At 44.6% G+C, this 26,003-nt stretch overlaps 1 protein-coding gene across 1 annotated transcript in view; it reads left to right on the top strand.

Annotated features, from left to right (window-relative positions):
- The window catches only part of LOC123743405 (voltage-dependent T-type calcium channel subunit alpha-1H-like), a 60,293-nt gene extending 35,164 nt beyond the window's left edge, over positions 1 to 25,129 (top strand). Inside the window, exon 2 of the mRNA XM_045720031.2 lies at positions 24,466 to 25,129. Coding sequence (XP_045575987.1) covers positions 24,483 to 24,779 — 297 coding nt within the window. The 5' untranslated portion in view covers positions 24,466 to 24,482 and the 3' untranslated portion in view covers positions 24,780 to 25,129. The remainder of the gene's footprint in view (positions 1 to 24,465) is intronic.
- Positions 25,130 to 26,003: the final 874 nt, after the last annotated feature.

Here is a 26,003-nt window from a genome sequence, read left to right as displayed (position 1 = left end):
CATTGGCACGTTGTACCTTTTCTCACGAGCCTGGAGAAAATTCAAATAGCATAGAAAAATAGAAACACCTTTTATTCAACTCCCATTTTACCCCCAGAGTGGAAGAATATATTTGGTAGATTATTTTATTCATATGAGAAAGTATGTGAATTCTGTGTATTATTTGATGTAATTACCATATAAAGACTCCATTGTCTTCTTCACAATAGTAAAGAGTGGAATAAATCAGCTTTTACTATAGTATAATATTACCACGGGGATACTACTGTAGAGACACTGTGAACACAGCTAGACCTTAGAGTTCTTGGTGATAACCTTGATGGAGCGATGGAGAGAGAAAAAGAGAATGGAGAGACCAAAATATGGAGGGACAGAGAGGGGGTGGGAGAGAGAGAAGGAGAGAGCGAGGGGGGAGGGAGAGAGGGAAGACGGAAGACCAGGTGTTGTCAGGTGATAGAATGTTTCATGGTAACATGAAAAGGTTGACTTTCCTACAGTACACTGTAGTTCCCCAGGCTCAATTTACCACTTAGTCATCTAACACCCTCCCTAACACCCCTCCCCCTTGGAACACACACACACACACACACACACACACACACACACACACACACACACACACACACACACACACACACACACACACACACACACACACACACACACACACACACACACACACACACAATCTCAGGTGGAACTGCCGGATTATAGCTCTCTCTCAGCCCCTCTGTGAGTTCAGATGAAACCATTTCCAGGTAGCTGTGTAGCATTGGCATTACAACTGTTATCATCCCAGCCCAGCACAGAATGCTATCCTATCTCTGCCTGGCCTGGCTGGCCTCTGTATTCACTGTATATGAACATACTTTTTCACAGATTTGCAATGTCAGCGTCTGCCATCTATCTGTCTGCCTGTGGTCCTTTGTGTCTAAATTTGCCATTGTTTCAATGGTACTTGATGGTGATTTAGGGGCCTGAAGAACTGCAGTGACAGTCCTTGTAGTAAAAGGCAAATAAAGAGACTTTGAACTTGATCTATGATGATGGTAATAGTGAGTTATGGACCAGGCCCATTGCCTCTATGTTCTGCTGTGAGTCTCTCTGGTCTCGCTAGGTGGATTCAAAGACCTGTGTTTTCAGATGTCGGTTTGTGTGTTTGTGTGCATAGGCCTTGTGTGTGTGTGTTTGTGTGTGTGTGTGTGTGTGTGCGTGTGTGTGTGCGTGTGTGTGTGTGTGTGTGTGTGTGTGTGTGTGTGTGTGTGTGTGTGTGTGTGTGTGTGTGTGTGTGTGTGTGTGTGTGTGTGTGTGTGTGTGTGTGTGTGTTCGACTATATACAGTATAAATATGTGTGTCTGTGTGTAAGTCCCTCTCTCCATTCTGTCTCTCCGCCAGACGGCTGACAGCACGCAAAGCACTCTAGACATTCTTCAGGCCAACAAAAGCAAGGTAGAGTGAAAGAGAGAGGGGAGTGAAAGAGGGAGGGGAGTGAAAGAGAGAGGGGAGTGAAAGAGAGAGGGGAGTGAAAGAGGGAGGGGAGTGAAAGAGGGAGGGGAGTGAAAGAGAGAGGGGAGTGAAAGAGAGAGGGGAGTGAAAGAGGGAGGGGAGTGAAAGAGGGAGGGGAGTGAAAGAGAGAGGGGAGTGAAAGAGAGAGGGGAGTGAAAGAGAGAGGGGAGTGAAAGAGGGAGGGGAGTGTAAGAGAGAGGGGAGTGAAAGAGGGAGGGGAGTGAAAGAGGGAGGGGAGTGAAAGAGGGAGGGGAGTGAAAGAGAGAGGGGAGTGAAAGAGGGAGGGGAGTGAAAGAGGGAGGGGAGTGAAAGAGAGAGGGGAGTGAAAGAGGGAGGGGAGTGAAAGAGGGAGGGGAGTGAAAGAGAGAGGGGAGTGAAAGAGGGAGGGGAGTGAAAGAGGGAGGGGAGTGAAAGAGAGCATGGGCTCAGTACAAAAGCCTGGTCCCTACTCCCCACCTCTCTTCCTGCCTCCCCCTCTCTGCCCCCTCTCCTCTACCTCTCCCTTTCTCCCTCAGAGCATTGATGTCTGAAGTCAGAATCCTTACTCCTGTTCCTTTTATCCAACATGATTTCAGCCCTCACTGAGGGGACAGAGCTCCAGCTCCATGGGCGTGTGTTACTCTCCCTTTATGTGATGGAATGTGTGTGTCAGGCAGCGTTCCCTCCCACTCCACCAGGGAAACAACACACACTTTAATCCCTCCCTCTCAGCAGACATGGCTAGTACTTAACTCTTCACGCCCATTTCATGGTCTTTGAGACAATCACGTTTATTCTCTGCTCGCTCACTGTTGGGATTTTTCACTCTAAATGTTAAGAAACAGGAGGACATGGAGGTTAGCTCATTTGAATAGAACTCTCTTTTCCACTCTCTCTGTATGTATCTCTTCACTTTTTCCTTTTCCCTCCTCTCTGTCCCCCTACTCTTCCTCAAGACTGCCCCTCCCCTCTCCTCCCCACCTCTCTCCTCTCTTCTCCTCTCCTATCCTCTCCTCTCCTCTTGTGTGTTAGCATGCACTTACCGCGAGACATCACAATGCTTTATCTGTCCTTCTTTATGACTGTCCTTCTTTATGACTGTCCTTCTTTATGACTGTCCTTCTCGTGGAGGAGCAGCGTGTTCCAAATCCATATTCTAATCCAATTTCACACCGCTGAGGGAGAAAAGGCCTGACACAGCACTATGATGGGGAGAGAAAGAGGGAAAGTGGGAGAGAGGAAGAAAGGGAGAGAGAGAACAAAATAAAGAGAGAGATGCAAGATGGGTGGCATAGAATCAACACTGGCAGGGGAGGGAGGGAGGGAGGGAGGGAGGGAGGGAGGGAGGGAGGGAGGGAGGGAGGGGAGGGAGGGAGGGGTGTAGAAGAGAAGATCAGGGAGAGGATGAACTGGATATGCACCAATGAGAAGAGAGAAGAAGAGTGGGAAAGAGAGGAGGAAAGGAGAGGAGTGGGACAGGATGACACTAATGCTCTGAACGAGAGAGAGAGAGAGAGAGAGGAACGAGAGAATATGATATTGGTGAAGGGATAAAAGGGACTGCATGTGCAATGCAACACAGATTAAGAAAATGATGCTACAGAGAGAGAATGGAAGAAAGAGAGAGCGAGAGGAAGAGAAGCAGCAGAAAAGCAAGAAGAGGGACTGCATGTGGCCATACCACACACACACACACTCTGGTTGTAAAGGGAAAGAGCGTCGTGTTTTTCGAGGACTGCTGTTGTTGCCGCAGTCTCTCTCCTCGCCATTCCCCAGCCTCCTCCCATAGTTTCCTCTGTTAATCTGTCTGTGTAGAACTCTCCCTTAGCCCTCCTTCGACCTCCCTCCCTCGCTTCTCCCTCCCTCGCTTCCTCCCTACCTTACTACCTCCCTCACCCATAATATGCATATTTATGCAAATGAGGTAATTAGGGAGATGCAGCTCATTCCCTTGCAGCAAAGTCTTATGGAGAGAGGAGAGAAGGGGAGACCTTACCATAATAATAAGAGAAGGAGAGAAGGAGAGACCTTACCATAATAATAAGAGAAGGAGAGAAGGAGAGACCTTACCATAATAATAAGAGAAGGAGAGAAGGAGAGACCTTACCATAATAATAAGAGAAGGAGAGACCTTACCATAATAATAAGAGAAGGAGAGACCTTACCATAATAATAAGAGAAGGAGAGGAGGAGAGACCTTACCATAATAATAAGAGAAGGAGAGACCTTACCATAATAATAAGAGGAGCAGAGACCTTACCATAATAATAAGAGAAGGAGAGAAAGAGAGACCTTACCATAATAATAAGAGAAGGAGAGAAAGAGAGACCTTACCATAATAATAAGAGAAGGAGAGAAAGAGAGACCTTACCATAATAATAAGAGAAGGAGAGAAGGAGAGACCTTACCATAATAATAAGAGGAGAGGAGAGACCTTACCATAATAATAAGAGAAGGAGAGGAGAAGAGGAGGAGAGACCTTACCATAATAATAAGAGAAGGAGAGAAGGAGAGACCTTACCATAATAATAAGAGAAGGAGAGAAGGAGAGACCTTACCATAATAATAAGAGAAGGAGAGACCTTACCATAATAATAAGAGAAGGAGAGGAGAAGAGGAGGAGAGACCTTACCATAATAATAAGAGAAGGAGAGACCTTACCATAATAATAAGAGAAGGAGAGGAGAAGAGGAGGAGAGACCTTACCATAATAATAAGAGAAGGAGAGACCTTACCATAATAATAAGAGAAGGAGAGGAGAAGAGGAGGAGAGACCTTACCATAATAATAAGAGAAGGAGAGGAGAAGAGGAGGAGAGACCTTACCATAATAATAAGAGAAGGAGAGGAGAAGAGGAGGAGAGACCTTACCATAATAATAAGAGAAGGAGAGGAGAAGAGGAGGAGAGACCTTACCATAATAATAAGAGAAGGAGAGTAGAGAAGGTGTGAGAGAGAGAGAGAAAGAGAAGGGTTTGATACCACGTAATGTCCCTCTGGTCAACTTATGTGTCAGAGCTTTTCATCTTTTCTGGTGTGTGTGTGTGTGTGTGTGTGGTTGTGTGTGTGTGTGTGTGTGTGTGTGTGTGTGTGTGTGTGTGTGTGTGTGTGTGTGTGTGTGTGTGTGTGTGTGTGCGTGTGTGTGTGTGTGTGTGTGTGTGTGTGTGTGTGTGTGTGTGTGTGTGTGTGTGTGTGTGTGTGTGTGTGTGTGCGTGTGTGTTTCTGTCTGCTTGTAAGGGCCATGGGTCTTTCCACCTGTGTGTGTAAGCATGCATGCATATATGTGCCTTTAATATTGTTGAGTGCTGACGTGCACGTGCAGCACATCTAAGCAGCAGGAGTAATTACAGCAGGGTCTGAAGTGAGTGAACAGAGAGAATGGGTGAGAGGATAAAGGAGGGTTGAGAGGAGAGAGGGAGCACTGTCCGTGCCAGGAAGAGGAGAGGAGGGAGCCGCGGCTAACTTTTCATTACTGGAGATCTGAATAGCTGTCATTTCAACAGACAGAACAGGGTACGAGAGGGTACGAGAGGGTACGAGAGGGTACGAGAGAGAGAGAGAGAGAGAGAGAGAGAGAGAGAGAGAGAGAGAGAGAGAGATACGAGCTGTGCTGTGTGTCTCAGCTCTGTCTCCATGCTAATTACAGCAGTACCACATCACAAACAGGGCTTGTATGGGGAGTGAACGAAAGCAGGTGCTTTGAATATACTCAAATGGATACAATGTAGACTACTACAACACACACACAAACACACACACACGTGTTCTCTCTCTCTCTCTCTCTCTCTCTCTCTCTCTCTCTCTCTCTCTCTCTCTCTCTCTCTCTCTCTCTCTATTTAGCTCTTTCTCTCTCTCCTGCCAAGACAGTCTTTATTTGATCTCATATCCACTGTTTATTTTATGTCATATCCCATCTCTGTCTCTCCATTAAAAGCACCTCTTTCTCTACTCTCTCTCTCCTCTCCCTTCATCCCTTCATTCCTCCCCTCTCTTCCTTCCTCCCCCCTCCCAGATGATGTGTTCTTTTTGTCTCTCGGCAGGTGGATAGTAGTGGCACTGAAACAGTGTGAGGGAGGGAAGGAAGGAATGATGGAACGAAGGAAGGAAGGAAGAAAGAAAGAAAGAAAGAAAGAAAGAAAGAAAGAAAGAAAGAAAGAAAGAAAGAAAGAAAGAAAGAAAGAAAGAAAGAAAGAAAGAAAGAAAGAAAGAAAGAAAGAGTGGAGAATTGAGATAGATACAGGGAGAGAGAGATAGATGAGAGAAGGAGAGGTACAGAACACAGACAGATGTTTGACAAACTGATCCCTGCCTCAGGAAGAGAAATAGAGGGATGGCTGTGACTTTAACTCTCAATCCTTCACCTCCTTTTCTCCTCCTTTTCATCATGTCCTGTCCTCCTCTCCTCGTCTTTCTCTTCCTCTTCTCTCTCTTTATTACATCATATTCATCCTCTCCTCCTCTTCCCCCTCGTCTCCCTCTCATCTCTCTATAGTCTGCCCCGTCTTTCTCATGTCTACTCTCTCCTCGCCAGTCTTCCCTTTCTCTTTCCCTCCCTTCTAATCAGTCGTCCCTTGTCATCCCTCCCTCGCTCTCTCCTCACTCTCTCTCCTCCTTCTTAGTCAGCCCTCTCTCCTCGTCAACCCTCCTTCCCTCCACCCCTTCTCTTTTATGCTGATGAGTTTATGCTGATTTAATTAGGCTTGTTTGATGGTGGCACACCTGGCAACATATTGATTTAACCTGCAGCTACTGGAGTCTGCAGTCTGCAGCTGGCCCGGTGTACAGTTGTGGCCAAAAGTTTTGAGAATGACACAAATATTAACTTCCACAAAGTTTGCTGCTTCAGTGTCTTTAGATATTTTTGTCAGATGTTACTATGGAATACTCAAGTATAATTACAAGCATTTCATAAGTGTCAAAGGCTTTTATTGACAATTACATGAAGTTGATGCAAAGAGTCAATATTTGCAGTGTTGACCCTTCTTTTTCAAGACCTCTGCAATCCGCCCTGGCATGCTGTCAATTAACTTCTTGGCCACATCCTGACTGATGGCAGCCAATTCTTGCATAATCAATGCTTGGACTTTGTCAGAATTTGTGGGTTTTTGTTTGTCCACCCGCCTCTTGAGGATTGGCCACAAATTCTCAATGGGATTAAGGTCTGGGGAGTTTCCTGGCCATGGACCCAAAATATCAATGTTTTGTTCCCCGAGCCACTTAGTTATCACTTTTGCCTTATGGCAAGGTGCTCCATCATGCTGGGAAAGGCATTGTTTGTCACCAAACTGTTCCTGGTTGGTTGGGAGAAGTTGTTCTCGAAGGATGTGTTGGTACCATTCTTTATTCATGGCTGTGTTCTTAGGCAAAATTGTGAGTGAGCCCACTCCCTTGGCTGAGAAGCAACCCCACACATGAATGGTATCAGGATGCTTTACTGTATGCATGACACAGGATTGATGGTAGCGCTCACCTTGTCTTCTCCGGACAAGCTTTTTCCCGGATGCCCCAAACAATCGGAAAGGGGATTCATCAGAGAAAATGACTTTACCCAGTCCTCAGCAGTCCAATTCCTGTACCTTTTGTAGAATATCAGTCCGTCCCTGATGTTTTTCCTGGAGAGAAGTGGCTTCTTTGCTGCCCTTTTTGACACCAGGCCATCCTCCAGAAGTCTTCGCCTCACTGTGCATGCAGACGCACTCAAACCTGCCTGCTGCCATTCCTGAGCAAGCTCTCTACTGGTGGTGCCCCGATCCCGCAGCTGAATCAACTTTAGGAGACGGTCCTGGCGCTTGCTGGACTTTCTTGGGCGCCCTGAAGCCTTCTTCACAACAATTTAACCACTCTCCTTGAAGTTCTTGATGATCTGATAAATGATTGATTTAGGTGCAATCTTACTGGCAGCAATATCCTTGCCTGTGAAGCCCTTTTTGTGCAAAGCAATGATGACGTCATGTGTTTCCTTGCAGATAACCATGGTTGACAGAGGGAGAACAATGATTCCAAGCACCACCCTCCTTTTGAAGCTTTCAGACTGTTATTCGAACTCAATCAGCATGACAGAGTGATCTCCAGCCTTGTCCTCGTCGACACTCACACCTGTGTTAACGAGAGAGTCACTGACATGATGTCAGCTGGTCCTTTTGTGTCAGGGCTGAAATGCAGTGGAAATGTTTTTGGGGGATTCAGTTAATTTGCACCACAGTATGGAGCTAACATGTTGATTTAGCCTGCAGACCACAGTCTGTCTCTGCTCTGGAAGTGTGGGCTTGATCTAAAAGTCAGTGTTCATGTGTGGTACCACATTCCAGATGCACTACCTGGGTCAAAAGTACCATTTCAGATTCATCAGATGTCTGTGCATGAATATGTGCTACACTGAAACGAGAGAGAGAGAGAGAGAGAGCGAGAGAGAGAGCGAGAGAGAGAGAGAGAGAGAATAAGATTTCATTGTTTAGTAGGAATAGACACACACAGACACACCGGAGCTCGACATTTGCACAGTTGATGAAACCAATACTACGTACTACGTTTGCTCCAGCCCTGCTCAAACACACCACATTGTACTACGTTTGCTTCAGCCCTGCTCAAACACACCACATTGTACTACGTTTGCTCCAGCCCTGCTCAAACACACCACATTGTAAAAATTCAGCTGCTCAACAGGACATTGATACGCTGACTCTGGTGCGTTTGAGCAGGGTTGGATCAAAAGCCTGCAGACCCAGTAGCTCTCCAGATGGAGGGTTGACGGATCACATGTGTTTAATACAGTAGCCTACCAGTGCAGTATTTTACTTTATGGGGGGTTAAGTGTCTTGCTCAAGGCAAGAGATGGTGTATAATACATGGGATCAGAGAGCAGCAGCCTTCCGTTGTCAATACCAGTGATAATAAGGAATGTTATTTTGTGAAGTGGTTCTTTGCATCGTACAACACAATTTTCTCTCACCTTTTTGGTCCATTGTCTTACATACCTTTTTGGGGGACTTGAGCTTTCAGAAGAGTAAAAAATCAGTCAAGTTAATGTCATGCCCTGACACACAGACACAGTGCAGCAGCAGCAGCGCTAGCCAGTGGGACGGGGAGGATCCCCGCCTGTCTGGAATGTAGATGGATGGCCCTCACTGTGGCACTCACACCATCAGAGCAGTCAACCAACAGACAACAGCTGCTGTCGCTGTGTGGGTTAAAACAGACCAATCAAATCACTTCATTAAGGTAGGAGGAAACACACAGTGGGTGGATGTGTCGCAGACAAACGGATGTCATTCATTGTAGGAGATGGATGGCTTGCTGAGCTCTAATAGTAAATCATTGGGGGCATTATCAGACATTCCCTCTGCCTCTTGTAGATATGTGCTGGGATGCCAGAGAACTGTGTAATAAATCAGTCAATAACACACACACACACGCACGAACACACGCACGCACGCACATACATACATACATACATACATACATACATACATACATACATACATACATACATACATACATACATACACACACATAAAAGTGTGTAATAACTACTTAATAACCATCTCTAGTGGGTCATGTAAGTGCTCAACAGAGTCATTAGTACCTACTTGCAGTCTGGTGCCCTGCTACTGAATGAATGGTGTTTAACTGACCATACACTGGAATCAAGGAATGGTGTTTAACTAACCATACACTGGAATCAATGTATGGTTATCATTGGGGCCAAAAGGCTCTACTTAGAGATTTGCAATGCATAGAATTGAATTGATTTCAGAAACTATATGGCACCGTTTTTGGGTCAAGGAACGATAAATCATTTCTGAACCTGTCCATATTGCTGTCTGAGTGTAGTTTGAATAAGTTGTTAAGCCTGATAAGTGATGTTAACCCAATGTATTTCATCATGCCCAGCCATAATATACATTGTTACGTTATCTCTCTGTGCCACTCACATTCAACTCTGGACCTCGAAGACAGTTTCACTGCTTTTCTCCCCCATTGTTCCCCTCCAATCAGGGACTGATTTAGACCTGGGACACCAGATGGGTGCAATTAACTATTAGTTAGAACAGAAAACCAGCAGGCTTGGACCTCGTAGGGTCAGAATGTAGCACCCCTGCTCTACGTCTAAATATCTATTTGCCTAGTTAAGTCCAGCACAAGTCTCCCTAGTTAAGAGTTCCATTAGTGTCTCTCTCTTTCACTACGTCTTCCCTGATTCTTCCCTCGTTCCTATTCTCTCAGCTTTGCTCTAATGTGTGTGTCCTTGCTGAGAATCCACAGCTTCATGTCTCCATGTCATTCCTTATTCTGTCTGTTCCGCATGTCACCCAGTGAGCTCTCATTAGCCCTGTTGGACGGGCCTCTGACCCTAATTCTGTTAGCGGGCTGACGCTAATGCTAATGGTCCTATCCCTTCAGAGCGCTAACGTAGCAGTAGAGATAAGTTAGTGTATAGCGGTGCCTTATAGACAGCAGGGCTGTTACACACAAGCACAAGCACACACACACACACAAGTGCGCACACTCACTCATACGCTCATGCACACACGAGACTGTAGTGGCGGCTAATGCTGTTGCAGCAGATTTGGGTGATGTGGCTAACAAATCATGGTAATCCACTGGAGCCACTCCATAGAGCTGGCCTCTGACACACTGCTCTTTACAGACACCTGTCTGAGGGAGGGAGGGAGGGAGGGAGGGAGGGAGGGAGGGAGGGAGGGAGGGAGGGAGGGAGGGAGGGAGGGAGGGAGGGATAAAGTCTGAAGAAGATGGAGAGCAGGAGCGATAGATGGAGGGGGAAAGGGAATACAGATAATGAAATGTAAATATCTTGTGGGACGGATAGATGACGAGAAGGGGAGAGTTAGAAGAGAGACAGGAAATGATGCAGAGAGGGAGGGAAGGATTGCTAAAGAGCCAGATGGAAGGAGGGACTGAAGGGCAGAGGAAGAGAGAGAGGAGGAAGAGAGAGACAAAAATACTGTGTTTAGTTTTACGCTCTGATGTTGGAGCCTGGTGACTGCACTGAGAGGGTGAAGGAGAGGAGGGTGAAAATACTGGGTTTAGTCTAACGCTCTGATGTTGGAGCCTGGTGACTGCACTGAGAGGGTGAAGGAGAGGAGGGTGAAAATACTGTGTTTAGTTTTACACTCTGATGTTGGAGCCTGGTGGCTGCACCGAGAGGGTGAAGGAGAGGAGGGCAAGATAAACAACAAGTCCTTGGTGGTTGCAGTCGATAAACTGAGACCAAAGTGAATCACAGAGTTCTAATGAAATGTGCCAGTCTGGCAGCATATGGACAGTTAGTTACCCAACTATATGATACATTTATTTGTCTCACAGAATCTGCAGAATCAGTATAATGACGATCACAACGACAAGATGTGCTAGTCAGCCATATGTCGCTATACCAACTGGAACCATTTCAAAGTGATGCGTCATGTTTGGTGCAGGAATGACCAGACTGTTTGTGTTATGATCTAAGTGCTAAACTGAATCGCTGTTTAATGTTCTGTTCAGTTATCTTTCTTGGTTGATCTTTCCACAGGAGTTCTACATGATCTTTCCACAGGAGTTCTACATGATCTTTCCACAGGGGTTCTACATGATCTTTCCACAGGAGTTGTACATGATCTTTCCACAGGAGTTCTACATGATCTTTCCACAGGAGTTCTACATGATCTTTCCACAGGGGTTCTACATGATCTTTCCACAGGAGTTGTACATGATCTTTCCACAGGAGTTGTACATGATCTTTCCACAGGAGTTGTACATGATCTTTCCACAGGAGTTGTACATGATCTTTCCACAGGAGTTCTAAATGATCTTTCCACAGGAGTTGTACATGATCTTTCCACAGGAGTTGTACATGATCTTTCCATAGGAGTTCTACATGATCTTTCCACAGGAGTTGTACATGATCTTTCCACAGGAGTTGTACATTATCTTTCCACAGGAGTTGTACATGATCTTTCCACAGGAGTTGTACATGATCTTTCCACAGGAGTTGTACATGATCTTTCCACAGGAGTTGTACATGATCTTTCCACAGGAGTTGTACATGATCTTTCCACAGGAGTTGTACATGATCTTTCCACAGGAGTTCTAAATGATCTTTCCACAGGAGTTGTACATGATCTTTCCACAGGAGTTGTACATGATCTTTCCATAGGAGTTCTACATGATCTTTCCACAGGAGTTGTACATGATCTTTCCACAGGAGTTGTACATGATCTTTCCACAGGAGTTGTACATGATCTTTCCAACTGTGTAGCCTGTAGAAAAGGTGCTATCTAAAACTTAAAAGGGTTCTTCAGCTGTCCCATAGGAGAACCCTTTGAAGAACCCTTTCGGGTTCCAGGGGGAACTGTTTTGTATTCCATGTAAAACTCTTTCCACAGAGAGTTCAACCTGAAACCAAAAAGGGTTGGACCTGGAACCAAAAAGGGTTATTCTATTGGGACAACTGAAGAACCCTTTTGGAACCTTCGAAGAGTGTACTGTAGCGGATTGGTTTGGAAGCCTATGCACAAATGGAGTCACAGTAGAGTGTAGAAATTAGATCAGAATCATAGGCCTGCAGTATTTAGACCTACAGTATTTAGACCTACAGTATTTAGATCTACAGTGTTTAGTTCTACAGTATTTAGACCTACAGTATTTAGACCTACAGTATTTAGGCCTACGGTATGTAGGCCTACAGTATTTAGGTCCTACGGTATGTAGGCCTACAGTATTTAGGCCTACAGTATTTAGGCCTACAGTATTTAGGTCTACAGTATTTAGGCCTACAGTATTTAGGCCTACAGAATGCTATCTAGACAAGTCTCCCCACTCAACATCGTCCAATCCATGCATTAATAAACCATGCGGCACCCCGTTCACCATCGAATTGCATGAGTCGCCCAATGCTCGTTAGCCCTGTGGAGCTCCACCGACCCTTCACATGGCTGTTTTAATGGCGAGGCAGCTAGCGACACTTAAAGCACCCAAATTACCGCCGCCTTCTCATGGCGCCCGTGACAGCCAGTCATGTAATAATGCTGACATAACAGCGCCTGGTTCTAAAATCATATTTTCTTCTTATTTTCTTCCCGAGGCGGAGTTTTCTAGAGGCGTAACATTTGCAGCGCTAGTCATAAAATTGATTTGTTCTTGTTTTTGTGTTTTTATCCTCCTTATTCTCCTCCCTCTCCTTCTCTGAGTCCCTAGCCAGACGTAAGTGGAGCACACGGGTCATTACATTTGAAAAAGCAGCAGCAAAGTTGTTTGGAGTTTCATAAAAAATGCAGCTAATGGGAGTTAGCGTTAGTATGGAGGCTCAATCAGCCTGGAAATAGACTCTAAAGTATGCTACGATACAGGCAGGAGGATTTGAATGGCGCATAAAGTTAGAGAAATCAGAGACAAGTTAAATACATTTTTTATGTATTGGTATATATGTTAATTCTGTCTGGAGTGCTGAACAGCTTTAGGCAGACACATTTAATAGGACTTTTTGTACGGAGTTCTTCACAGACTAGTTGTTTGTCTCAAAGTCCTGTAATGTAGAATAGGGAGGAAGTTGGGGTGTTTTTTAAACAGATCACTATAGCCTGGTACCAGATCAGGTTGGCATGACAATGATCATAGAGGTTGGATATTGGCTAACAGCACAAACAGATCTGGAATCAGCTTACTGTATTCCCACAGACATTTATTGGTTTGGTGGTCAGGGATTTAGTCTCAGGCTATTTCCTGTTTATTTTCTAAAATTAGACATTTGAATGACACAGCTAGTAGAAAAGAAACACAAGGTGTGTGTGTATGTGTGTGTGTCCCCCACAGGGATTCCTGCACAGAAGTGATGTTAATAGCATTAGTCCCTGTCTGTGTCTGGACTACCCACTGGTGCATTAACACACAGTCACACCACGGGGACAGAATCACATGGGACGAGAGGAGTTCAGGTGCTGACCTTAAGTTTGGCTATAATTACTAACCTACTATTATAATACTACTACCGCTATTGTCACTATAATGGGTTTGTGTCTATGTAAGTTGTTTGTTGTCATTACAGCTGCTGATTTCCATACTTTTCTTCCCTAATCCGGCTGCTCACTCTCCCCCTCCATCTCTTCTCCATGTCCTCTCCTTCACCCTCCATCTCATCTCCTTCCCCTCCATCTCCTCTCATACCCCCTCCATCTCCTCTCCTTCCCCTCCATCTCCTCTCCTTCCCCTCCATCTCCTCTCATCCCCCCTCCATCTCCTCTCCTTCCCCTCCATCTCCTCTCATACCCCTTCCATCTCCTCTCCTTCCCCTCCATCTCCTCTCATACCCCCTCCATCCCCTCTCCTTCTTCCTCCATCTCCTCTCCTCCCCTCCATGTCTTCTCCTTTACCTCCATCTCCTCTCCTCTCCTTCACCTCCATCTCCTCTCCTCTCCTTCCCCTCCATCTCCTCTCCTTCACCTCCATCTCCTCTCCTCTCCTTCCCCTCCAACTCCTCTCCTACCCCCTCCATCTCCTCTCCTTCACCTCCATCTCCTCTCCTTCCCCTCCATCTCCTCTCCTTCCCTTTTTCCTCCATCTCCTCCCCCCTCCATCTCTCCTCTCCTCCCTCCTCCATCTTCTCTCCCCCCACCTCCTCTCCTCCCCCCTCCATTCCTCTCCTTCTTCCTCCATCTCCTCTCCTCTACCCTCCATATCCTCTCCTTCTTCCTCCATCTCCTCCCCTCTCCATCTCCTTTCCTTCTTCCTCCATCTCCTCTACCCTCCATCTCCTTTCCTTCTTCCTCCATCTCCTCCCCCTCCATCTCCTCTCCTCTCTCCCTCCCCGCTCCATCTCCTCTCCTCCCCCCTCCATCTCCTCTCCTCTCTTCTCCCCTCCACCTCCTGTCCTCCTGTCCTCTTTCTCCTTCGCTCAGACAGCTCCCTCCCTCTGTGTTGGTGGAGAGCTTGATACATTTAATGACAGTCTGTCCTGCATGCGGGGGGCTTGGGACTGTGTGTGTGTGTGTGTGTGTGTGTGTGTGTGTGTGTGTGTGTGTGTGTGTGTGTGTGTGTGTGTGTGTTAGCAACCAACCAACTATACACGTACACACACTCTAAGCCTGTGGTATTCTAAAGCAGTGTTAAATCGCTGTGACAGTCAGAACCCTTGCTGCCCGTGTCGAAGCGCTGTACTCAGCATAGTCCCCAATCACCTGACTCTAGTGCTGAGAGATTAGTACTTTTTGAGGTTGGTTCGTTTCGCTTCATTTAAAAAAAAAACAACATGGTTTTCAATTTCGGTTTAGATCATTTTTTTCAACATTAAATGCATTGTGCATTATGTGGGTTGAATGCTGTAACAACACAGAATTAAACAATTAATGAAAGTTCCATGATGGTAGTGACGGGCTATTACTGCTTATTACTTATTAACCATAATTTATTCAACTTTAATCAAATATTTCAGTTGTTTTGTATATTACATTTGTTTTATTTAATTACTTTATAATTTCATTCCAAGTCATCATCTCATCTCATCTCTATAGAGCTGCTGCCTACGCTGTCTGACAAAATCACTATTTAGGAGTTCGTCAGAGTAATTAAGGCATACTTTTATGACTGCTGAATACCAACTATCAATCACTTAGATGTATTTTCAGGTAGAGATACCTCGTGAAGCAACTGCTCTCTATCTCTCTCAATCATGCATTCTTCTGTCTCTTCTCTCTGTCTCAGTGTCTGCCCCAAACAGACGTTCCGTGCTGTAGACCGGACAAGTAGGCTCGCAATGGATTACAGTGCCTTCAGAAAGTATTCACACCCCTGTGTCCACATTTTGTTGTGTGTGGTGGCTAATTTCTGCATTACCAAATGAGGAGAGTTACAGACACACCAGAGTTAAATTACATATTTAATAATTAAGATACTTTTGCAAAAGTACTTTGACCTTCAATAATGCACTCTCTGGAATGAACCAGGAAGGTTCCAACACAATGGCTACTGAGATATTTAATAGCAAATATCCACCCCCCTTTGACATGACAAACCACCGACATTTAGGAACGGTTCACAAAGAAAGACTGTTAACTTTAGAGAGGAGTATCTACAGCCAGATAGCATTCGCTATAAATTATCGTTCAGTTTGGTCCCTAATGACGAGGTTCTAATCTCGTCGCTGGTACTTCATAGAACAAAAACACAATTTCATCCAATGGCATATATCAATTGTCAACTCTAGATACTCCCATCTCAAGCAAACCCCCTCTTGACCCCACTCCTGGACAAGCTCACTGAGGGGAGTGACCTGCACACAGACATTGTGGAGACAAATAATTGGTTCCCCATTAATCACACCATCCCTTCACATGGTTTAAGAATAGGTAAAGACACATTCACATATAAAAGACAAGTCTGACCTCTCCCCTCTCTGGGCCCCAAGTGACTGAGCCCCAGCTGAGGGAAACCTGCAACTGAAAGACACCAGAGTCCAAAGGACACTTTCTAATGACAAGTATCTCACATAAGCATATTATACTAATAAAACATCTTAATTATCTATGTTACCCAACTAATTCTGATTCATCCACCACATGTGTTACAGCCTGAATTCAAAATGTACTACGTTGAGATTTTTTGGTCATTGGCCTACACACAATACCCCAGAATGTTAAAGTGGAATTATGTTTTTCAACATTTTGACAAATGAATTACAAATTAAAAGCTGAAATGTCTTGAGTCAATAAGTATTCAACTCCTTTGTTCTGGCAAGCCTAAATAAGTTCAGGAGTAAAAATGTGCTTAACAAGTCACATAATGAGTTGCGTGGACTTTACCTCATCTCTGTACCCCACTCATAGAATTATCTGTAAGGTCCCTCAGTCAAGCAGTGAATTTCAACCACAAACACCAGTGAGGTTTTCCAGTGCCTCACTAAGAAGGGTACCTATTGGTAGATAGAAAATAATATTCAATATCTGTGTGAGCATGGTGAAGTTATTCATTACACTTTGGATGGGGGAAAATACACCCAGTCACTACAAAGATACAGGCGTCCTTTCTAACTCAGATGCGGAAGGAAACTGCTCAAGGATTTCACCATGAGGCCAATGGTGACTTTTAAAACAGAGTTTAATGGCTGTGATAAGATAAAACTGAGGATGGATCAACAACATTGTAGTTACTCCACAATACTAACCTAAATGACAGAGTGACAGAAGGTGTCATGGGCGTCGTAAGGATTGGACCAAGGCACAGCAGTTAAAATGCTCATCTTCTTAATTTATTTAAAGAAAAACACTTAAACAAAATAAACAAAATAAACAAACGACGAAAACAGTTCCATAAGGCTCCCAGGCTATACAGACAATAACCCCCACAAAACACAAGTGAAACAAACACAACTTAATATGGCCTCCAATTAGAGACAGCGACAACCAGCTTCCTCTAATTGGAGGTCATTGCCAAAAACCCAACATAGAAATAGAAAACTAGATATAAACATAGAAATAGATAACATAGAACCTAAACCCAAAAACACCGAAACACACAAAACAAACACCCCCTGCCACGCCCTGACCAAACTACAATGACAAATAACCCCTTTTACTGGTCAGGACGTGACAGAAGGAAGCCTGTACAGAATACAAATATTCCAAAACATGCATCCTGTTTGCAGCAAGGCACTAAAATAATACTGAAAAACATGTGGGAAAGCAATTCACTTTTTTTCCTGAATACAAAGTGTTATGTTTGGGGCAAATCCAATATAACACATTACTGAGCGCTACTCTCCATATTTTCAAGATAAGTGGTTGCTGCATCATGTTATGATAATGATGGTAATCGTTAAGGACTGGGGAGTTTTCAGGATAAAATAGAAACAGAATGGAGCTAAGGACAGGCAACATCCTAGAGGAAAACCTGGATCAGTCTGCTTTCCACCAAACACTGGGAGATGAATTCATCTTTTAGCAGAACAATAACCTAAAACACAACGGAAAATCTACACTGGAGTTGTTACCAAGAAGACCGTGAACATTCTTGAGTGGCTGAGTTACAGTTTTGAATTAAATCTGCTTGAAAGTATACTGAACACAAATATAGACGCAACATGTAATGTGTTGGTCCCATATTTCATGAGCTGAAATAAAAGATCCCAGAAATGTTCCATACTTACAAAAAATGTATTTATTTCAAAATGTGTGCACAAATGTCTTTACATCCCTGTTAATCAGCATTTCTCCTTTGCCAAGATAAACCACTCACCTGACAGCTGTGGCATATCAAGAAGCTGATTAAACAGTTTGATCATTACACAGGTGTACCTTGTGCTGGGGACAATAAAAGGCCACTCTAAAATGTGCAGTTTTGTCACTCAACACAATGCCACAGATATCTGACATTTTGAGGGAGTGTGCAATTGGCATGCTGACTGTTGCAATGTCCACCAGAGCTGTTGCCAGATAATTGAATGTTCATTTCTCTACCAACGTTGTTTTAGAGAATTTGACAGCACGTTAAACCGGCCTCACAACCGCACACGACGTGTAACCATGCCAACCAGGACCTCCACATCCGGCTTCTTCACCCGCGGGATCGTCTGAGACCAGCCACCTGGTATCTAATGAAACTGAGGAGTATTTCTGTCTGTTAGAAAGACCTTTTGTGGGGAAAAACTTATTCTGATTGTCTGGGCCTGGCTCCCTGGTGGGTGGGCCTGGCTCCCAAGTGGCTCCACCCATCGCTGCGCCCCTGCCCAATCATGTGAAATCCATAGATTAGGGCCTAATTAATTTATTTCAATTGACTGATTTCTTTATATGAACTGTCACTCAGTAAAATAGTTGAAATTGTTGCATGTTGCGTTTATATATTTTTTCAGGATATACAGTATGGCAAGACCTGAAAATGGTTGTCTAGCAATGATGAACATCCGATTTGACAGAGCTTGAAGAATTTTGAAAAGAATAATGAACATATGTTGCACAATCCAGGTGTTGGAAGCTCTTAGAGACTTTCCCAGAATCAAATCAAATTTATTTATAAAGCCCTTCTTACATCAGCTGATATCTCAAAGTGCTGTACAGAAACCCAGCCTAAAACCCCAAACAGCAAGCAATGCAGGTGTAGAAGCACAGTGGCTAGGAAAAACTCCCTAGAAAGGTCAAAACCTAGGAAGAAACCTAGAGAGGAACCAGGCTATGAGGGGTGGCCAGTCCTCTTCTGTCTGTGCTGGGTGGAGATTATAACAGGACATGGCCAAGATGTTCAAATGTTCATAAATTACCAGCATGGTCAAATAAAAATAATCACAGTAGTTGTCGAGGGTGCAACAAGTCAGCACCTCAAGAGTAAATGTCAGTTGGCTTTTCATAGCCGATCATTGAGAGTATCTCTACCGCTCCTGCTGTCTCTAGAGAGTTGAAAACAGCAGGTCTGGGACAGGTAGCACGTCCGGTGAACAGGTCAGGGTTCCAGCAGGTCTGGGACAGCAGGTCTGGGACAGGTAGCACATCAGGTGAACAGGTCAGGGTTCCATAGCCACAGGCAGAACAGTTGAAACTGGAGCAGCAGCACGGCCAGATGGACTGGGGACAGCAAGGAGTCATCATGCCAGGTCGTCCTGAGGCATGGTCCTAGGGCTCAGGTCCTCCGAGAGAGAGAAAGAAAGAAAGAGAGAATTAGAGAATTAGAGAGAGCATTTTTAAGTTCACACAGGACATCGGATAAGACAAGAGAAATACTCCAGATGTAACAGACTGACCCTAGCCCCCCGACACATAAACTACTGCAGCATAAATACTGGAGGCTGAGACAGGAGGGGTCAGGAGACACTGTGGCCCCATCCGATGAAACCCCCGGACAGGGCCAAACAGGCAAGATATAACCCCACCCACTTTGCCAAAGCACAGCCCCCACACCACTGGAGGGAAAAAAGCTGCCCTTGAAACAGTCTTGATATGTTCTTCAAAAGAGAGATCAGGGTCCAGAGTAACGCCGAGGTCCTTCACAGTTTTATTTGAGACGACTGTACAACCATCAAGATTAATTGTCAGATTCAACAGAAGAGCTCTTTGTTTCTTGGGACCTAGAACAAGCATCTCTGTTTTGTCCGAGTTTAAAAGTAGAACGTTTGCAGCCATCCACTTCCTTATGTCTGAAACACAGGCTTCTAGCAAGGGCAATTTTGGGGCTTCACCATGTTTCATTGAAATGTACAGCTGTGTGTCATCCGCATAGCAGTGAAAGTTAACATTATGTTTTTGAATGACATCCCCAAGAGGTAAAATATATAGTGAAAACAATAGTGGTCCTAAAACGGAACCTTGAGGAACACCAAAATTTACAGTTGATTTGTCAGAGAACAAACCATTCACAGAGACAAACTGATATTTTTCCGACAGATAAGATCTACACCAGGCCAGAACTTGTCCGTGTAGACCAATTTGGGTTTCCAATCTCTCCAAAAGAATGTGGTGATCGATGGTATCAAAAGCAGCACTAAGGTCTAGGAGCACGAGGACAGATGCAGAGCCTCAGGTCTGACGCCATTAAAAGGTCATTTACCACCTTCACAAGGGCAGTCTCAGTGCTATGATGGGGTCTAAAACCAAACTGAAGCATTTCGTATACATTGTTTGTATTCAGGAAGGCAGTGAGTTGCTGCGCAACAGCTTTTTCAACATTTTTTGAGAGGAATGGAAGATTCGATATAGAAAGACTCTCACAGCTGTAATTGCTGCCAAAGATGATTCTAACATGTATTGACTCAGGGAGTTGAATACTTATCTAATATTATATTAGTGTTTTATTTTTCATTTTCTTTTTTTTCACAAATGTTAGAATTTTTCTTCCACTTTGACATTACAGAGTATTTTGTTTAGATTGTTGACAAAAAATTACAATTAAATCAATTTTAATCCCACTTTGTAACACAACAAAATGTGGAAAAACCAACGGGTGTGAATACTTTCTGAAGGAATTGTATGGTCATTGTAGTTAATTACCACATTGTCTGCTCTAAACTGTGTAGGATATTGGCTTGTTGGAAACTACTACTCCCTATTGCATCGCACCGTTCAGGCTGGATCTGATTTATCTCTAAAGAAACTGCGTATTGAGCTCACAGAAAAAAATGGAACAAAAAGGAATTCAAATAATTGAACCAACGTTAGTCAATTAGTTATAAAAAAAATATGTAAAAAATAACCGACATTTCAGTTAATCGCTCAGCACTACCTAACAAACTGAGACTCCGCAGAAAAAAGTCCTCTCACGCAATTACACTTTCAGCTGCACACTTATCTCTACTCTGAATCGGCTCCACTGTATCAGTGCTGTTATTGATGGGCCACAGTTCCTCTCAGTGCTGTTGTTGATGGGCCACAGGTCCTCTCAGTGCTGTTGTTGATGGGCCACAGGTCCTCTTAGTGCTGTTGTTGATGGCCCACAGGTCCTCTCGGTGCTGTTGGTGATGGGGTACAGGTCCTCTCAGTGCTGTTGTTGATGGGCCACAGGTCCTCTCAGTGCTGTTGTTGATGGGGCACAGGTCCTCTCAGTGCTGTTGTTGATGGGCCACAGGTCCTCTTAGTGCTGTTGTTGATGGCCCACAGGTCCTCTTAGTGCTGTTGTTGATGGGCCACAGGTCCTCTCAGTGCTGTTGTTGATGGGCCACAGGTCCTCTTAGTGCTGTTGTTGATGTGGCACAGTTCCCCACAGTGCTGTTATTGATGGGCCACAGGTCCTCTTAGTGCTGTTGTTGATGTGGCACAGTTCCCCACAGTGCTGTTATTGATGGGCCACAGGTCCTCTCGGTGCTGTTGTTGATGGGCCACAGGTCCTGTCAGTGCTGTTGTTGATGGGGCACAGGTCCTCTCGGTGCTGTTGGTGATGGGGCACAGGTCCTCTCGGTGCTGTTGGTGATGGGGTACAGGTCCTCTCAGAGCTGTTGTTGATGGGCCACAGGTCCTGTCAGTGCTGTTGTTGATGGGCCACAGTTCCTCTCAGTGCTGTTGTTGATGGCCCACAGGTCCTCTTAGTGCTGTTGTTGATGGGCCACAGTTCCTCTCAGTGCTGTTGTTGATGGGTCACAGGTCCTCTTAGTGCTGTTGTTGATGTGGCACAGTTCCCCACAGTGCTGTTGTTGATGGGCCACAGGTCCTCTCGGTGCTGTTGTTGATGGGCCACAGGTCCTGTCAGTGCTGTTGTTGATGGGGCACAGGTCCTCTCAGAGCTGTTGTTGATGGGGAGCAGGTCCCCTCAGTGCTGTTGTTGATTGGGCACATGTCCTCTCCGTAAGATTATTTAGGTAACCCTAGTCTCTGCTCTGGTCCCATCTCTCTAGTCTGTAGTCTATAAGGCCCCAAGTTTTTCCTGAACGTGTGACCTGACCAGGGAAATCTCTTGGGCCTAGTCATAGTCATGGTCAGCAAATTTTTTCCAAAGTAATTGTAGCTCTTGGAATCATGCTATAAATATAATCCAGCCACACGTGTTCAGCCACACGTGTTTGTGTGTGTGTGTGTGTGTGTGTGTGTGTGTGTGTGTGTGTGTGTGTGTGTGTGTGTGTGTGTGTGTGTGTGTGTGTGTGGGTGGCTGTATATCCGTTACTCCAATTTATGATGATCATGTGTGTGTATGTCATGGTGTGTGCGTCGTGGTGTGTGCGTTGTGGTATGTGTGTCGTGGTGTGTGTGTCACGGTGTGTGCATCACGGTGTGTGCGTCATGGTGTGTGTGAGTGCAAGTGCTAATGCACTGGAGAGGGACTTGTACGCACAGTCATCATGATCCCACCAGCACACATGCAGAGAGAGAGAGAGAGAGCGATGCTGGGAGAAATATGTTAGAGAGAAGGTGTGAGCATTGAACAGACAGGGTTTGATATAAAAACAAATATTTACAAAAACTTTCTCTCTCTCAATAAAATGTAATTATTGGGCTTATACAGTGTTGTTACGATGTGCAAATAGTGAAAGTACAAAACGGAAAATCTTTCTATCACTCGCTTTCCCCCTTTATGTTAGAGGGCCTGACTGAATCTGTCCTCGATCCTCCCTGTGTTTAAACCTGTTTACTCTCAAAATGGAGCAGAGGGAAATGACTGGTTCAGAGAAGGGCCTTGTACCGTGGCAGCGGCACAGTCAAAAATAACACCCCGGAATTACACTTCAGCTGTTTATGAATACTCATACTAACCGCACTAAACATACTATAACCATACTATTTGTGACGTAAATTGAGTATGTAGTATGCTTATAACAAGAGAAGTCATTACTCCAATAACTCAGACTTCCACAGTGCTGCAGTCTAGTATGTGATGTGGTAGTTTTTTTCTGGACCCAGACCATACTGTTTTTAGATGATTGTTGGTTTTTATATTGTGATGAAGGGTTGTGAAACCTGTAGCTGTGAGAAAATGTCAGACACTGTGTCCTTTCTAATTTTAGGGTGGTGTTGCATGGTATACCGAAACTTCTGTACTTTTTCGATACTAGAATAGGAAAAATGGTTCGGTAGTATAATATTTGTTACTTTCGGTACTTTTGTCAAATGTGTCTCACTGATCAACTCAGTCTATCAATAATAAAATAAAGACAGTTTCTATAAAACTGCCTTTTTTCTGTAGATCAACTCAGTCTATCAGTCCCCCTTATAGCGCGAGTCGCGCACTGTTCCTGCTCCACTTACTCATTGCTAGCCTGCACAGGGAGTCTGGGCTGCATCATGTTAGCTCCACACTCATGCTGCACAGAAGTTAACACACTTGAATGATGCAACAAGGCATGAACCCCTCTTGCCTCGTGAATAATGTCATTACTATTTAAAGCGATAGCGCACACTTTTATAAAAGAAGCTACATCTATGCAAATGTTGTTGATCAATATAATAAGTCCCAAATGGAATGAAAGCGCTGGTTTGTCATGTAGCCCCATGAAATCAGCCAAAACTAGCTCAATAACACAATGCATGCACACAAATGCAGTCACCTGTATTGTGAATAGGCCTAGGTCTTAGTTTATCAATAGAGATTTACTATTCAAATAAAAGATAACCATTATTTTGTTATGTAGTTAGATTGATAAAAACAAAGTACATTTGATTGTATGATTTGTATAAAATATGAATGATTAATACATACATGGCTGTCTCTGAACAGAGCGGTAGCTGAGTTAATCTGTCCCCTCCAAAATCAATTCATCAAACCTGACATTTGGGTTCTGTACACAGACCCTCCTAAAACTACACACACAAACACACACACAAATGGACGCATGCACACCCGCCCCCTCACACACACAATTGCTCCGTCAGAGTAAAAAAGCCACTGGCTGTGCTTTGCGTCCTTGTTTCTTGTTGCTGTTGTTTGTCTCCCGGCTTGTTCCTGTGCCTGGCTCTGTTCCTGCTCTCACTGCTGACAGGTAAAGTAGAGCAGACTGCTGAGGCACAATGTGCTGTCGTTATTACACAATCACTGTGGCCCTGGTAGGCTGCTGCTACAGCCTTCTTCTAAAGTCTGCATTTATCGATCTCTTTATCTCTCCATCTCTTTATCTCTCCATGTCTTTCTCTCAATATCTTCATCTCTCCATCTCTTTATCTCTCCATCTCTTTATCCCTCAATCTCTTTATCTCTCCATCTCTTTATCTTTCCACCTCTTTTTCTCAATCTCTTTATCTCTCCATCTCTTTATCTCTCAATCTCTTTATCTCTCCATCTTTTTCTCTCAATCTATTTATCTCTCCATCTCTTTATCTCCCTACGGCCGGCTCAATCACTATTCAACAGTAGAGGATATCAGTTGTTTTTTTAGTACTCTAGCACAAAACCGAAGAGATGGAGTGTACTAGAGATTACTGTTTACATTAGAGTAAATCCATTCAGAGGATAGGTAAGGAAATAGAGGTTTTATGCTACTAAAGAGCTGTAAGTGAATTGTCAATGAAAGTGCAATGATTGTTGACGTCAATCTAGTCTGTGTGTTCTTCTCTTACCCGTCTCTCTCTCCATCCCTCTCTCCCTCCAGACCTCTGCTAAGTTGCCATGACGAGTGAGGAGTGTCCCGTTCCGCTAGGGGGCGTGTCCCCGGTGGGGGCGGGGCTCTGCGAGGACTATGGCCCGGTGCAGGCTGATGACGTCATCGAGGAGGCGGGAGGGGCGGGCGATGACATCAGCATCGGCAGTGACCTCAGCACGCTGGTGGTGCCGTTCCCTGAGCTTGCGCCCGTGGTGTTCTTCTGTCTCAAGCAGACTACCTGTCCCCGCAGCTGGTGCATACGCATGGTGTCCAGCCCATATCCTTTACTACTGCTGAGATTACCTCCGACCCCTAACCTCTGACCCCTAACCCCCAAAACTTCATCCATCACCTCTCACACTTAAATGGTCTTCAGCCTATATAGTTGTGGCTGCTTCGTGTGATGTATTGTTGTCTCTACCTTCTTGCCCTTTGTGCTGTTGTCTGTGCCCAATAATGTTGTACCATGTTTTGTGCTGCTACAATGTTGTGCTGTTGCCATGTTGTTGTCATGTTGTGTTGCTACCATGCTGTGTTTTCATGTGTTGCTGCCATGCTATGTTGATTTCTTAGGTCTCTCTTTATGTAGTGTTATGGTGTCTATCTTGTCGTGATGTGTTTTGTCCTATATTTATATTTTATTTTTATGTAACGTTTTTAATCCTGGCCCCCGTCCCCGCAGGAGGCCTTTCGCCTTCTGGTAGGCCGTCATGGTAAGTAAGAATATGTTCTTAACTGACTTGCCTAGTTAAATAAAGGTAAATATATATATATATATATATATATATATATATATATATATATATATATCCTTATAACATATTCTATATGTCATATCACAGACTCTTACCCTGAACCCTATCTCCTGACCTCTCACCTCTAATATTCTTCCACTGAACTAATCCAACCTACTCAGCTCTCCCCTCTTCACCCTTCACCTCTCTCAACCTCAGTCTCCTTCAATCTCTCATTGCCTCTTCATGCCTCTTATAGCCCTCTTCTCAACCCTTCAACCCTTCCCTCTTTCCTCGTCATCCTATCTGTCCTCCACCATCTCCCCTCCTCTCCTTTCTCTCTCCCCCTCTCGTCCCTCTGGCCTGATCCCAGTCTGTCTGAAAGCTCAGTATCTCCTGATCTCCTGACCTGAGTAAGTCCACTTTACTGTCTCTATATTCAACCCTGGTGTTGATCCACTCAGTAATGCTGAATGTTGACCAACCTGTCAATGGCAACTTTTTTGCTCCTTTCTGACAGGCTGCGACTAGATATAAGTTTGCTTCAGTAGGTGTGTGTTTGTGTGTGTGTGTGTGTGTGTGTGTGTGTGTGTGTGTGTGTGTGTGTGTGTGTCCATCATGGTGTGTGTTGGCACAAACACTCTTTCCCGTGGCTGACCCAGGTGATAATCTGCAGTGAATGCTGAGGAAGTCTCTCTCTCCATTGAGGCTGTTCAGTCTTTGATGTACTGTCAGGGTTTTGAGGGATTTGCTAGGCTTTCTAGTGTGTAAGATTGGTGTGTGTGATCGGCCTCTAGCCAGGAAGTGTCCAAA

The sequence above is a fragment of the Salmo salar genome, chromosome 06, assembly GCF_965601325.2.
Source record: "Salmo salar chromosome 06, fSalSal1, whole genome shotgun sequence".
NCBI classification, from domain to species: Eukaryota; Metazoa; Chordata; class Actinopteri; order Salmoniformes; family Salmonidae; genus Salmo; species Salmo salar.
Note: the sequence above shows the minus strand (reverse complement) of the source record. Positions and strands in the feature narration are given on the sequence as shown.